At 47.6% G+C, this 15,009-nt stretch overlaps 1 protein-coding gene across 4 annotated transcripts in view; it reads left to right on the forward strand.

The window, feature by feature from the left end:
• The window catches only part of TBC1D22B (TBC1 domain family member 22B), a 74,601-nt gene that overhangs the window by 22,971 nt on the left and 36,621 nt on the right, over positions 1-15,009 (forward strand). For 3 of the 4 annotated variants that reach the window (XM_082732287.1, XM_082732285.1, XM_082732286.1), the window contains exons 3-8: positions 2,362-2,669; positions 5,031-5,210; positions 5,757-5,827; positions 7,215-7,343; positions 8,525-8,590; positions 11,989-12,103. In XM_082732287.1, the coding sequence (XP_082588413.1) occupies positions 2,362-2,669; positions 5,031-5,210; positions 5,757-5,827; positions 7,215-7,343; positions 8,525-8,590; positions 11,989-12,103 (869 nt within the window). Of the gene's footprint in view, positions 1-2,018; positions 2,149-2,361; positions 2,670-5,030; positions 5,211-5,756; positions 5,828-7,214; positions 7,344-8,524; positions 8,591-11,988; positions 12,104-15,009 lie in introns of those variants that run through there. The other variant, XM_082732288.1, reaches the window with a different exon arrangement.

A 15,009-nucleotide genomic window follows, 5' to 3' on the forward strand; every position in this document is an offset into this window, starting at 1 on the left:
GGTTCTGGGATTGAACCCCGCATTGGGCTGTCTGCTCAGCAGGGAGCCTGCTCCACTCCCCCCCCCACCCCCGGTCTGCCTCTCTGCCTACTTGTGATCTCTGTCTGTCAAATAAATAAATAAATAATCTTAAAAAAAAAAAAAGAAAAAGAAAATGGTATTTTGTTTCCGTCACATTTAAACTGCTACGCCTTGTAATCTAGTTTTCTCTCCTGTATTTTGTGTGATGTCTTTTCTTTCTTTACTCTATGTGAGACCGGTGTTTGAAAATAATGCCTCAGTAAAATCTTACTACCTTTCTGATGCTAATAGTAGGGACATTTGATGAACTGTATGAGTTATCAGACTGTATTAATCAGTATCAATAACCATTATCTTTCAGAATAAGCATTGGACTCCTCTAGTGAGATGAGATGGTTTATTAGGCCCCCCACCTCTGCCCAGGAGGAAGAAACAGCTCCTGGAAATGGGGGAACTTCTGCTCTTCTGGCAGAGCTTTGTTTCCCTGCTAAAGTCACTGTGCGTTGCCAGAGGAAACAGAGGCATTTAATGATGTCTTTACTCCAGTGCATTCCAGTCCCCAGGTGTAAACTTATACAGGGTTTGGGATTCAAGAGATGTTAGACAAGACTGAGTTAGAAATGTCCCAACCAGCATCCAACTCTTGGTTTTAGGTAGTGATCTCAGGGTCAGGAGATCAAGCCCTGATTTGAGCTCTGGGTCAGCATGGAGTCTGCTTAAGATCTCTCTCCCTCTCCATCTGCCCCTCCCACTACATGTGCCTATGAGCACGTGCACACTCTATCTAAAACAAATAAATATTTTAAAAGAAGAAGAAATGTCCCAGCCACTTAGTCCCCTGGATCCAGAATAAGAGCCTGCAGATGTTAATGGGGAGACATAAAGAGGAAAAGGTCAGGAAGGTAGTAATGGTCTGCGTAACTCTTAGAGCTAGGCTCTCTTTCATCAGTGAGCTAATGTGGTATTTCCCAAACTTTAATTATGCACCATATTTATAGTTTTTCTGCCACAGTCTGTACTGTTATTTACCAAATGGATTTAAAAGAATGAACTCTTTAAAAAACTCAGTTAGATTTATATTTCATTATTTTTTTTAAGGATTTTATCTTTAAGTAATCACTACACCCAGTGTGGGGTTGAACTCACAACCCGGATATGAAGAGTCACATGACTCACTAAATGTGCCAGCCAGGTGTCCCAGATTTGTATTTTAAAGTAAACCCTATCACTTCTTTAAATTAGAATTAGAGAGCCAGTTATCATTGCCAAAAATGGAAAGTAACTTTAGAAAAATAAACACAGTAAAAAACAAAACAATCCTTTTTTTTTTTTTTTTTTTTTTGGTCAGAGAGAGAACACAGGCAGGGGGAGCAGCAGGCAGAGGGGGAAGCAGGCTCCCTCCTGAGCAAGGAGCCTGATGCAGGACTTGATCCCAGGACCCTGGGATTGTGACCTGAGCTGAAGGCATACCCTTAACTGACTGAGCCAACCAGCCACCCCAAACAATCTTATTAATAAAATTCAAAGCTATCTGACGTTGCTTATGAATATGTGGACCTTGAGGCTGCCCTCTTTTTGTTAAAAAATAGTCTTCAAGACCAAGTAGCACCAAATGAGACCATCTCCTCTAGGCTAGCAGAAGGGCTTTAACAGAATAAAAAAGGAACAGCTCATTCATTCTGGAGCTCAGTGTTTAGTGCTGCATATGGACCTACCTAAAATTATCTCTGGTTCTGCCAGTGGTTTCTTTTCTACTCTAAGCAATAGTTCAGGTTATGTTGCCATAACAGATTAACTCTGGAATCTCAGTGTATTGACACAACAAACGTTTCTTCCTTGCTCATGCTAGGTGTCCCAAGCAGAGTTGAGTGAGAGAAGGGGGCAGGCCCTGCTCCTTGCGGCCACTCTGTTTCCCAGGTGAGGGAGGCAACCACCCTCTGCCCCCCACCTCCAGCCCGTTACCGTGGTAGAAGAAAGCTTATAGAGAGAACTCACACTTTTCTTGTCTGCTTCGACTTGGCAGGGATTACCTCACTTCTCACCTCAGCGCTTTGGCTGGAACTAGTCATCTGGCCTCCCCTCAGTTGGAGGGGGCTGGGAATCGTAGGGGAGCACATGGGATATTTGGTGAGCATTGTGTCTTTGCTGCGTCTGCCTCTGGAGCATAGTGCTGGTCCAGATGCATCTAGGTAAGGAGTGGGTGCGAGTGTTTTTTTGTTTGAGAAAGGAAAAGACTGTGTACGAGGTAGTTTGACATACTGTTAATATTAAGCAAGTGAAGGTGGTCACATGTGTCCTGTGTCTGATCATTCCTTGGTGACGATGTTTCCTTTCTTAAAGCTTCATCAAAGAACGCTCCAAAGTCAACACAGTTCCGTTGAAGAATAAGAAGGCCTCCAGCTTCCATGAGTTTGCCCGGAACACCAGTGATGCTTGGGACATTGGCGATGACGAGGAAGAGGACTTTTCCTCCCCTTCTTTCCAAACTCTAAACTCGAAAGTTGCTCTGGCAACTGCAGCCCAAGTCCTGGAAAACCACAGCAAGCTGAGGGTGAAGCCAGAGCGCTCCCAGTCGACAACATCCGATGTTCCCGCCAGCTACAAGGTCATCAAGTCCAGCAGTGACGCTCAGCTGTCCAGAAATTCCAGTAAGTCCATCCTGCTTCCCTTCAGAGCTTCAGCCTTTTCAGCAGAATGCCTTTAAAATAAACAGATTTTCTTTAGGGCATCACTCAGATCTTTCATTGGCTGATAATTGTGAGAGCTTGAGTCCCTCAGACATCAGTGACCTAAGAGGTCATAGGCTGTTTTTGCTTCTCCCACCTTAATGGCTCCCTGGGGCTTCAGTTCCTGACCCTCGGAGTTGCCTGCCATTCTCTTCTTCCTTTCCCAAACTTCTGCAGTTTGGTTGCTTCACATTGCTGTAGACATGGTCAGGCTTAAGAATAAACGAACATATGTAAAACTGCTCGTGGCTGCAGACATTTGGCACTGTTGGTTGGCCTCCTCAGCCCTGGGAGCAGTCACTAGCATAGGGCTGACATTTCCCTGTTCCCGAGGGATGGAGCAAGGGGGGCCTGAAGGCTCTGGGTCACAGCTCCCTGCCCATCAGGTTGGGTGGGGTGGGAGGAGACACCCTTCCTGTTTCTTTTTTTCAGCAACTGGTCAAGGTGATGGTGGCTTTATCCGATGTTTGGGGACTGTCACTGTACTCCTTTAAGCATCCATGGCTGTATGTAATGTTGCCCTAAGGGATTTTGTGGAAGCCAGTCATTCTGAGCTTGGAGGGGGAAGTTGTCATCATTCCAGTGAAAGTTAGAACAGCTGGCGGGTAAAGGGTGAAAAGGAAGCAGAGGAACGGCTGAGTCCTGGAGTGTGTCTGACTTGTGTTCTAAGGGAACAACTTCTGCAGTTTCAGAATAAGCATGTGGTCGTGAAATTAAGCCGTAATGCCTTTAAAATTATTCCACAGCCACTTTCCATCACTGGCCCGGGCCCCAGGTTGAACCTTCAGGGCCATGCCCACATGGGTGTTCGCGGTTAGCTGATGGAGGCCCATAGCTGTAGTCTCTTGGAAGTGTCTTTGTGCTGTGACTGAGGGTCTCCAAGGGTCCCAGTGTGAGGAAGGCCCGGCCACAGCCTCCAGTGAAGGTGCTGCACATATGCAGCTGGGACCGTCCAGAACATTGCTTTTATGGTCCCTCCTGTGAGCCTCATCCAGTAGTCTGATACTAGAGGGACACCTAGGTGGCTCAATCCACTAAGCAGTTTCTTTCACCTCAGATCTTGATCCCAGGGGCCCTGTCGAGTCCCGCATCAGGCTCCCTGCTCAGTGAGGATCCTGCTGCTTTCTCTCCCTCTGCCTGCTGCCCTCTGCTTGTCTTCTCTCTGTCAAATAAATACATAAACATCTTTAAAAAAAAAAATCCGTGCTATCAGAAGTGCGCATTGCTCTCAGCTCTGCAGTGTGTGGTGCACATTTTCTAGGCCTCATGTGACACGAGGCACCCCAGCCGAATACCCTGTGGCAGGCATTTCCGTCAACCCTCTAGTTGTGTGTGTTCCTCATTTAATTCTGGTTGTGGCTACTGCTTTTTAAGGCCCAGACAGTTAAAGAATATGGAACAGCCATGGAAGGACAGTCAGAATTTAAAACAAAAACACTGAGTTTTCTTTGGGGTAATAAAATAAATAAGGGCTTTTGGAGGCACACAGACCTAAAGTGGCATCTCAGGTCTTCTCACTAGCAAATCACCATTCACCCCTCTGAGTTGTAGTTTATTCCTCCATAAAGGAGTGCCAGTTCTCTACCGTGTGTTGTGAGAATCCGAGGGAGCGCAGGTAAATGTGGCCTGCCTGATGTCTTACGCATAGTGAGGACTCAGTCAGTGTCAGTCCTGTACCACTAGGTTAGAAATGTCTAGAACCAGACATATGGTTCTGCTCGAGTCTGTGCTCCTGTTCCTTCAGTCACATCCCAGCAGGCTTAAAACCTGGTTCCTCTGGGTGGGAAATGTGGGAGCACAGAGGAACTTTAGCCTCCCCAGACAGAATTGCCTTGGGACAGAGCTTCTCACCTGGTGTTCGGGGCACGTGGGTGGGCCGAGAACAGTTTTGAGTGGTGTCATCATTTCTCATGTGCTCTGTGATGTGGAAAGGGAAGGCAAACATGGCCTCAGGCTGTGTTCCCCCCAAACGCAACATTAGGCATGAAGGAACATTCTAAGTTGAGGTAGAAAGAAAACATTTGCTTGCCCTCTAGAGTGGCCACAAAAGTGCTCAGAGTTGCTCTGGCATTCAGAGTCTCTGACAGCATGGAAGGCGCCTCAGTAGGGGGTGATCGACAACCCAGCCCATCCTTCCTCCTTTGGGTGTCCGGCCCCTCTCAGCGGGCACCTTCAGGCAGCACAGACACGGTTTCGGCAGGGGGCCTGGTGCCAAGCTGCCAGCGTAAGGCTCGTTCTTGTCCATCCTCCACATGCCACCCGGTCTCTCTTTCACAATCGCAGGTGATACATGCCTGAGGAACCCACTGCACAAACAGCAGTCCCTCCCTCTCCGACCCATCATTCCCCTGGTTGCCCGCATCTCTGACCAGAATGCGTCTGGGGCGCCCCCGATGACTGTTCGGGAGAAAACCCGCCTAGAAAAATTTCGGCAGCTTCTCTCCAGCCACAACACTGACTTAGGTGAGTCCCTGGCCCCCCCCCCCCCCCCCCCCGGGCGAGGTAGGAGCTCCTGGTGACTGGAACTCTCCCAGAGAGACCTGGAAGCTATTGCTCTTTATTCTTCCTTCTTTTACTTTTCCAGCATCTCCTGATCTGGTGCCCATTGCAGTGACATGCAGGTATTAAGTCAGAAGTATGTTCCTAGGAATTAGGGACCAAATTAGGTGGGACTGGATTCTGTGGCCCGTAGACCATAGTGCAACTCTCCTGGCTTTGGTCTCCCCTTCCTCAAGGCGATTCGGACTGAAATCCACACTCACTGGGCTTCCTTTTCCCCTCTAAGTCTGACCTCCGAGCTGACCGCTTCACCACTGCGGAGCCGTGTCTTGGCCACTGTGCTGCTCAGGGCTGCTGTTGGGGGCTTTTTCCCTGTGCTTGTCAGTAGCCGCTGGTGCTGGTGGCGGCGGTCTTTCTGGAATGGTGGGCGGAGTCAGGCAGTGCCGGCTGAGGTTCGTTTTAGGGCCCTGTGGGAAGAGCACATCCAACACAGCTGTTCTCTGTTTGCAGATGAACTGAGGAAGTGTAGCTGGCCAGGGGTTCCCAGGGAGGTTCGACCTGTAACCTGGAGACTCCTGTCGGTGAGTTCTACCCACTGTGTAGAGAAGCGTGAGCCTCACACAGCCCTTCTTACCTGCTGAGGTTAGTCTGGACACATTCATCTTACTGCATAGACTCCTCCGGTCCCACTGGGTACGGCAGATCTGTGGGACTGTTGTCTTTTTCCTGTGCGTGGATAAACGCACTCTCGCAAGCTTATTCACACACGTATAGAAGAGCACAGCTTTTCCTGTAGTCACAATCTCACGTTCTCAACACCAGGGAGAAAGAGTGTAGTGAGCTGGGAATCCCAGCACGTGTTTGGGCCAGCTCCCATGTTCCCTGGAGTTCCCTGCTCTTCCAGCAGGGATAACCGGAGCAGTGGAGAGCTGCTCTGTAGTCGTGGGGCTGAGAAGTGGGCCTCCCGCAGAAGCCTGCACTAGTCCCGCTTTTACTAAGGACAGAGCACTGGGCCAGCCCCTGGGGTAGGGACACTAGGATTTCCTGAGCTGGTCACATTTGCTCATTCATTAGTCAGGAATAGTTAAGGGCCTGCTGTTTGCCAGGCGTGGTGCCAGCTGCTGTGTGGATACGAGGACATGAATAAAACACTGTCCCTGCTCTCTAGGCACTGGCCGTGGGATGTAGGACCTAAATGTCCTCAAGAGGAAGGGCCACTCTCCTGAGTTCTGCCCCCTCCCACAGCCGTGTTACCACTGCCTGGGCCACCTCCAGGAGAGGCAGATGCTGTGAAGAGGAGGTTTGGTGAGAACAGAAGGGGAGCAGGAGATGCAAGAATGGAGAGTGGGGTCTAGACCGGGGTGAGGAGGGAAGTTGGCCCGGAGCTTTGGCAAGGCGGGAGGCCGCTGCTAGGAGCTCTGTGTCTGTGGGTTGTCACTGCTGTGTCACAGATTCTGTTCAGCTTCCTTAGCTGGGAATTCTGACTGTTACCATGAAAAAGGTTATGTGACTGGCACAGACGTCCACGGCATGCTACCAAGGTGCGTCACAGAGGGGGCTGTATTGCTGGGATTCTCAGACCTGTTACTTTGCACACATACAGCCCTCAGAGGCCCCAACTTGGGTCCAGTTCCCTCCTGTTGACCTACATCCATTGCTCAGCTGCGCCAACTCCGGGAGCTCTCCAGTACTTGCCAGCAGAATGTGCTGCACATGTGGCGCGGGGCCATGGGGGTAACTAACCCTGGGAAGGCTGGCCTTGCTTCATCTGCCCACATGCGGGGCTCGTTGAAGGAGGAGCGGGCAAGCACTGGGTGGCCAGACCCAGGAAGGGAGGACTCTTGACCTCTTGGCAGTTGTCCTTCCATTCCTTCGACAGTTTCCAAGCCACTCCTCAGGCTAAGATAAAAAATTAAAGATTCATGCAACCAGTGTGTGTCTCCATCTGACCAGCAGTCCTGTCTGTAGGGCTATCTCCCCGCAAACACCGAGAGGAGGAAGTTGACCCTGCAGCGCAAGCGGGAGGAATATTTTGGCTTCATTGAGCAGTATTATGACTCTCGAAATGAGGAACATCACCAGGATACCTACCGACAGGTACAGTCATCAACTTTTTTGGTTACTAGTCATAATTTTCAGTGTGTCTCCTAGGAGTACTGTTGGAGTGTGGGATTTCCAAGTCTACAGGCTCTGGTGTGTTCATTAGGAATTAAGTTTATTCCCAGAACTGCTTCCCCTCTTTCTAATGGGCAGCTCTGATTTTAGCCATTTTGAATAGATTTTTTGGGGGGGGCATTAATCACTGGCAGTGCTTCTCAAACTTTATTGTGCATGCAAATCACCTAGGACCTTGATTAAAAACCCACCCAAGGATCATGATAAAACACAGATTCTGATTCACTGGGTCTAGGATGAGACCTTCACTTTGAACAAACTCTCAGATGATGCCAAGGCTGTTGGTCCTCAGATCGCAAATAGTAAGGGTTTTGGAGCACAGAGTGAAAGATGAGCTCGCTCAGTAGTCCAGGCCCTCTGGACTGTGTGACATCAGTATGTCCTTCTGGCAGCGGCAGCGCCCTCTCAGGCCTCTGTCTGTCCGTCTGTCTATAGGACTAGCTCAGCAGGGAGTGCTCCGTCACCCTCATAGTGGTCCCCACAGCCCGCCAAAAGAGAAGGGAAGGAAAGGGGGGGAAGGCCGGTGCTGGCAACTGTCCTCAGCAAGCGTCAGGAACTGAAGCAGCCTCTGTTGCCACTGACACAGTCCTTGGGGTCGTTAGACTGGGTGCAGAGAAATCCTGAAGCAGAAATCGACCATAGTGACTTCTTTGGTGATAGAAGTGAGGACATGCAGTGCCAGTTACTGAAGGCCAGCTTCCTCGGGTTCCCCGTCCTGGCTTATTAGCACAGCCATCAGAGCCCTTCCAGTCCTTGGCAACTGTTGATGAGTAAGATTCTGAAGGAGAGTTCCCCATTTCGATCACACCTGTTGAGTATGTGCCAGCCCAGAGTGAAACAGACTCCAGAGCACCAGGAAAAAGAGGCTGATCCTCTTAGGTTGTGAAGCCTATTGCTAGTTGATGTGAGCTGTTGCTGTCATGGGAATGTATTCCAGATGGACAGGTGGGCTTCACTAGACTTTTTTTGGTGTGTCTGTCAGTGCTTTCTCAATATAAAGTGTGGTCTCACTCTTACTCACTCGATTCCCTGTTCCGAAGAAAATAACTTCTCAAAAGAACAAATCGGCATTTGTGTTTTTAGACCTGACTTCTCTTTTTCAGATTCACATTGACATTCCAAGGACGAATCCACTCATTCCGTTGTTCCAGCAGCCACTTGTACAGGAGGTGAGGGAAGCACTTAATGTTCTGGGCCCTTCTCCCCCTGTAGTGCCTTGTGTTCAGATATGGAGCTGTGGTGCTTGCAGGGCACGTTCTTGGGCTGTCTCGCCGGCTCTTCTTAACAAACCCAGGGGCCAGGTGGAACTTTGGGAAGTGGAGGGACTTACCCAGAGTCTTACAGCTCCCTGGTAACAGAATGAGACTTGAGCTTGCACATTAGAATTCCTAGCCCTGTGTTTGCTCTACTTTATCAGGCAGGGGTGGCATGGGTCTTTATTGTGGTAAGTATACATAACATGAAAGGTGCCATTTTAACCATTTTCAAGGGCACAGTTTTGATGCCATTAAGTACATTCACACTTGGACAACCATCACCACCACCCATCATGAGGACTTCTTTCCATCTTCCCAACCTGAAACTCTACACCTATTAAACAGTAATTCTTCATTCCCCAGCGACCACCATCCTACGTTCTGTCTCTGTGAATTTGAATATTTCAGGGACTTCAAATAAATAGGATCATATAATGTTTGTCCTTGTGTTACGGGCTTATTTCACGTGACATAATATCTTCAAGGTTCATCTGCGTTGTAGCATGTGTCAGAATTTCCTTCCTTTTAAAAGTGAATAATATTCCTTGTGTGTGTACAAGACATGTTGTTAATTCATTCGTCCATCCATAGACAGTTGGATTGTTTCCCCCTTTTGGGTATTGTGAATCATGCTGCTATGAACATGCGTGTCCACACACCTGTTTGAGTGCCTGGTTTAAATCCTTTTGGGTATTTGAAATCCGTTCGGGAAGTTGAATTAGTAGTGGTATCGGAAGACCTAACAGATTAGTGAAGCACATGGAAGGTCTCATTGGGACTATTATTTTTTGACCCAAGCAGTAATTATTACTTCCTTGAGATTAGGGATTTCCTTAACAGCTTCGCAGTAGCTAGGACACTGGGTGTAAGTGCTCTCTGAAATGAACTCTGTTTTCACTTACCCTCATATAGAGAGGGATGGTGATAATATGGCTCAAGATAATAGTCTCTTTGACTTTAGGTTATATTCATAATTTTACTGGTGGGACCCCTCATGACTTACCAATAGCATAAAGAAGATTTTGAAGGTGACACCATTATGTTACCTCCAGATTCAGCTCAGGGGAAGCTAAAAAGCTAGTGAGGATCCTTCATGTCTTCCATTGTTCCCCACAGCTGAGCTTGGCTTATTCCACACTTTTATTTATTTATTTATTTATTTATTTTCAGTCCACTTAATTTGGAGATGTTCAGCTACTTCTCTTTTACCTGTGCATACTTACTGTAAACTTGGAGACAGGGAAAGTAGTTTGTTTAAAATACTCTTCCTAGTAGTGGAACATGAATACAAAGACGAAAACTCAAAGTATATTCTTTCCATTTTTTCTTGAATCATCTTTCCATCTAGCAGGCTATAGTCAAAGAGTATGACTTAATTCTTGAAATGCCAGCCAAGGAGCAGAGAATTAACACTGAATATTGAAAGACTTGCTTTGCATATCTGAAAGATACTTGAGAATTGACTATAGCAAGTCAGAATTACCCACACAAGTACAAGAGGTACACGAAAAACCTTTAGGGATTATCCTCTTTCCTCCTTTCTGCAAGGCAAGATTATCCCAGGCTGTCTGTCTGTAATGAAGATTCCCTGGTCTCCCTGGTAACCAGGCCTGGTGCTCTTCAGTTCCCTTGTCTTCAGCATTTTCACTTCTGTGTGTCTGCACTGTCCCATCCTTACTGGAGAGGGATTCTCACACGTCTCCTGTCTGTGAACCGCTAGCTTCCATGTACTTGGCCACTGTTAAAACCAGTCAGTTGGGATTTGTGTATTCACAAGGAACTGAGTAGAAGCCCTGGTGAGTCCTTCAGACCTAACAGAGATGCCCGGGCAGACAAAGACCATAGGGCAGGGCCTCCTTTAGATCTTCCTGAACGTGGTGGGTCCAGTTTGAACTTCTGTTTCAAGGAAGGAAGGAAAGAATTTAAAAGGGCCTCCATTGGCATGTTGGGCCTCACACAGATGAGGATGCCACACCCTTCCCTGGGCCCCAGAGAGCCAGTGGGCAAGTCTAGTGGAGGCAGAGAGGCCAGCTCGGTTCCAGGCAGGGCTTAGTTCTCACTGCCTGTAAGGGCAGGAGTGTTGACAGTGGGTGTGTTTCTCAGCTCCCTCTGCCAGCTGGAAGGCAGATGCAACATGGGGGCTGGGAAATGGCCTTTACTGTGTCTCCAGATTCTCCACTTCTCTCCTACCCTGGCTCACCAACTCTAAAACCATACAAGCATTTCCTTGCTGTTGTTCTCCCTGGGGGAGAGGGAGGTTCTCCCTTGCACCTAAACTCAGAGAAGGCCCTCTGCAGTCTGCCCCCAGAGCCCATGTGCTGTGGAGACCCACTTATCTCTCTTGCCCCCTGCTTGCAACCACTGTCAGCTCTGCCATCCCTCTCCTGTGGCTCCCCGAGACATGAGGCAGCCCAGTCAGAGCCAGTGTAAAGAATGTATTGAACTGGGGAGTTGTAGTCACCAGGATGAAGTCAGGAGACAAGTAGCATCAGAGAAGACGGGGTAGGGGACACTGAGAGGGCCTAATGAAGGCAGAGGGAGTGTAGCTGAAGGGGCCAGGGCCAGACGCTGAAAAGGGACCTGAAAGATTTTTTTTTTCTCCCCACTGTAGGTTCTGGTCTCCTGTGGCTAATATTCTTATCCCCAGCAGCTTTCCCATGGAGGCCCAGGCTGATTTCTCTGTTTGCCAAGTTCCCAGCTGTAGGATTAGGTTATTTGACTTCCTGTCCCCAGTGAATGTCTGGGTTGCATCCTGATACACGAAGTGACTTCCAGCATTAAAGGTCTGTCACTGGCTCCCAGTTAGGCTGGGCTAGAAGTACATCTAGGCCTACATTTCTTTCCATCTCAGTGGGGAGAAAGGAGCGTGTGGTGGAGAGGGTATTTCCTCTCCACATCCTGTGATAATAAAAAAAAAATTTGGAAAAGGTATTAGTACTTAGATGTTCTACCATCTTGCTTCTGGATATGGAGAGCCAGTGGTTATGGGATTGTGGTGTCCTGGTTAGTCCATACATGGCAGATCTTCTCCTCAGTCCTTCGTGTCATTGTCCTGCCTTTTCTCACTTGTAGATCACAGTGACTGCCTACTGCAAAGAGAAATAAAGGGCAAGAACGTTCCACCCCTGCTTAAAAACAGCCAGCTTCTTACAAACTTTCTGCATTTTTGTATACTTGGTTTGTCCCACAGTAGTTCTAGAATTTAATAAAAATTTGGCCTCATCCCTGAGGTACATTGTGAGGTAGGTAACTTCAGGGAGAGAGTGTATCCCTATGATTTAACAGTCATGTCTTCTTTCTCATTTTCCTAGATCTTCGAAAGAATTCTGTTTATTTGGGCCATCCGACACCCTGCCAGTGGGTATGTCCAGGGAATTAATGACCTGGTCACTCCGTTCTTTGTCGTCTTCCTCTCAGAATATGTGGGTAAGAAGGATGAGTACCAAGTTGAATGAACTATTGCTCTTTCTGATCTGCAGTGTGTTTGTTTTTCCCAAGAGTGCAGCCAGGAGGCATGTCTTGCCAAAAAGAGATCATGGCCCTTGAGTACACTGCTAAACCTATTTTGACAGCAGTAAGCAGCCTGGAATTCATTTCTCTCTTGAGATGGCCACAGATCTCACCCAAAGGACCTGCTTTGTCACAGAAGGGCCAAATGGATACCTTTATGTTCTGCCATACACAGATGGTTCAGTGCTTTATTTGAGGCCATTTTGGGATTGTTTTGAACTTGTCTCAAACACAGGCCCTCCTTCACGAAAGCTAAATTTTTAGAGTGTACATGAGGTTTTCACACTTGAGTTCACATGCTGTATCTTAGCAGCGGGATGTGGCCACGTAGGGGAGGAAAGCTGGGGGCACCAGAATCCAGCTCACTTTGGAGCTAGCAGAAGGGGCCTAGGAGAGCCCCTGGACCTCTATTTCCCTCCTCCTCCTTCTCCTCTTGCCCCATTAGGTGTTCGTCACTTTGGATAAAATGAGTAGATATTATGCGGGCGATTAGGTTTTCTTATACCTCCAGCCTCCTCCTCCAGCCAGGCCTGAATTAGGCGGAGTCTTGAAAGGGGTGAAGGATCCTCCCCTCCTCCGTTTGGTTTCCTCTACTGCTTGTGCTTGGAGACTCACCGGAAAACCCATCTGTCATGTTGGTTCTCTCAGCAAGTTAAGGGGGAGCTCTTGGGGAAATCAGAACATTGGAGGCAGCCTCAGAACACCATGTGTCATCCCCTCATTTCACCAATGGGTCATGAGATGCCATGCCTCCTTATTGGTGGCAGAGCGAGGACTAGATAGGCTCTGGAGGCAGTGGGTTATTGTGGGTTTTGGAGGAAGCCAGTGCTGGAGGGCAGGGGGCTAATGAGAAGTAGACCAGAGTAGAGCCCCATGGAAGGTGAAGAAGTAAAAATATCTCACTTGATCCAACTCGCTCCTTGTTTTCTGATGGGCCTCAGCGGATGGTGTTTTGGTCTTTTATGAATGAGGCACTCTGAAAAGTAAGGCAACTGAATGACACCGTCTCTTGTCCCCTTCAGTGGCAGCAGCCAGGGCAGACCTGGGAGTTAGGTCACCCTTGCTCATTCGACCAGGGGATCCTAAGCAAAAGAAAGACGAGTTAAAATGTACCTACCAAAAGCATATAAATAAAGCTTTTGCTAGAGGCCTTTTCATTTTTCCTTCACATTAATAGGTCAGCTTTCAGAGACAGCTTATTTCTGCGCGTTTAACTTTATTAAGAGTGGTGCAGCTGATCAGTCGGGATTTGGGGGTTGCTTCTTGCAATAACACTTTTCTGAAATAGTATTAAAGGATGAGCCTAGGAAGGTATTAAGCCATTCGCTAACGGACATTTGAAGTGTAGATGCTGGCATGAAATCCTGGTAACAGTGTCAAGCCAGTTCCAAATAATCCGCAGCAGCTGCAGTTCTAATTGGATATTTAATTATCCCGTTAGCTGCCACTTAACACTTTGTACCAAATTTTCCTCTTCTTCCTGTAGGCACAATGATGTTGGTCCCACCGATCACCCTGCTTTTCTTTGATAGATGTGACTGCATTCTGATCTTAGTACTTGTCAGCCCGCCTGCTGACCTATGGTCTTTATGCATGGGCTTCTCCGCCCTTCCTTGGGGCCAGTCTTGGCAACGCTCCACCCAGTTTCACTTCTGCGACAGACTTCAGAAGGGTCTTAGTACCTCCTCCTAGACTGAGGAAGGTCCATCCATTTTTTTTTTAATTTATTTATTTGTCAGAGAGAGCGAGCGAGCGAGAGCGAGCACAGGCAGACAGAGTGGCAGGCAGAGTCAGAGGGAGAAGCAGGCCCCCCGCAGAGAAAGGAGCCTGATATGGGACTCGATCCCAAGATGCTGGGATCATGACCCGAGCCGAAGGCAGCTGTTTAACTAACTGAGCCACCCAGGTGTCCCCATTTTTTTTTTTAATAAAAACTTTAAATAGGTTAAATTTCAGACATTTGAAAAGGTAGAAAAATATCATACCACTAATCTCCATATCTCACCTGGCTTCACCAGCCAGTCTTGTTCCATCCGTCCCTCTGTCCATTTCTACCCTTTCCTCTTTGTGAATTATTTGGAAGCAATACCAGATATCATATTGTTTCATCCACAAATATTTCCGTATGTACTTCTAGAAGACAGTGATTAAAGAAACGCACAGCCATAATGCCCTATTACAGCTAAAAAGTTATAATAGCTTCTTGGTATAATCTAATATACAGTCAGCATTCATATTTTTCTGATTCTCATAAATATGTTTAATAATTTGTTTGAATTGGGTCCACACGTTCTAATTGGTTGGTGTGTCTCTTAAATCTCTCTCTTAGTCCATCAGTTCCCATCCCTCTCTTCTCCCCTTAGGAGTCTGTAGCTTTCGCCCTTGTTTTTCCAGTTTTCAGCCTGGGGCTTTGCCATGCCAACTATAACACCCTGGTTCTTAAGCACTTTACTGTTTTGCAAAGCACTTTGACATACTGTATTTCATTCAGTAGGCCCCAATATCTCTTTAAGGTAGGTGTATCAACTCACTTTACAAGTGAGAAATCCAAGGCTCAGAGATTTAATGAGCTTTCCAGATTCATACCCAGGTCTTTTGACATTAATACGTGTCCTCTTTATATGATTTAGTGGTATTTTGACTTAATTCCCATTCTTCTAATGGCTCCTTCTGCTCCATTCTGTGCCCCAAAGAGGGCAGTACATTTCTTACTGCCCTTTGCCTTTAAAAAAAAAAAATGTGGTAGAAGTACATGCTCATTAAAAAAATCAGAATGGGGCCCTGGGTGGCTCAGTCAGTGAAATGTCTGTCTTTGGCTCTGG

This window comes from Mustela nivalis, assembly GCF_964662115.1.
Source record: "Mustela nivalis genome assembly, chromosome: 5".
In the NCBI taxonomy this organism is placed as follows: domain Eukaryota; kingdom Metazoa; phylum Chordata; class Mammalia; order Carnivora; family Mustelidae; genus Mustela; species Mustela nivalis.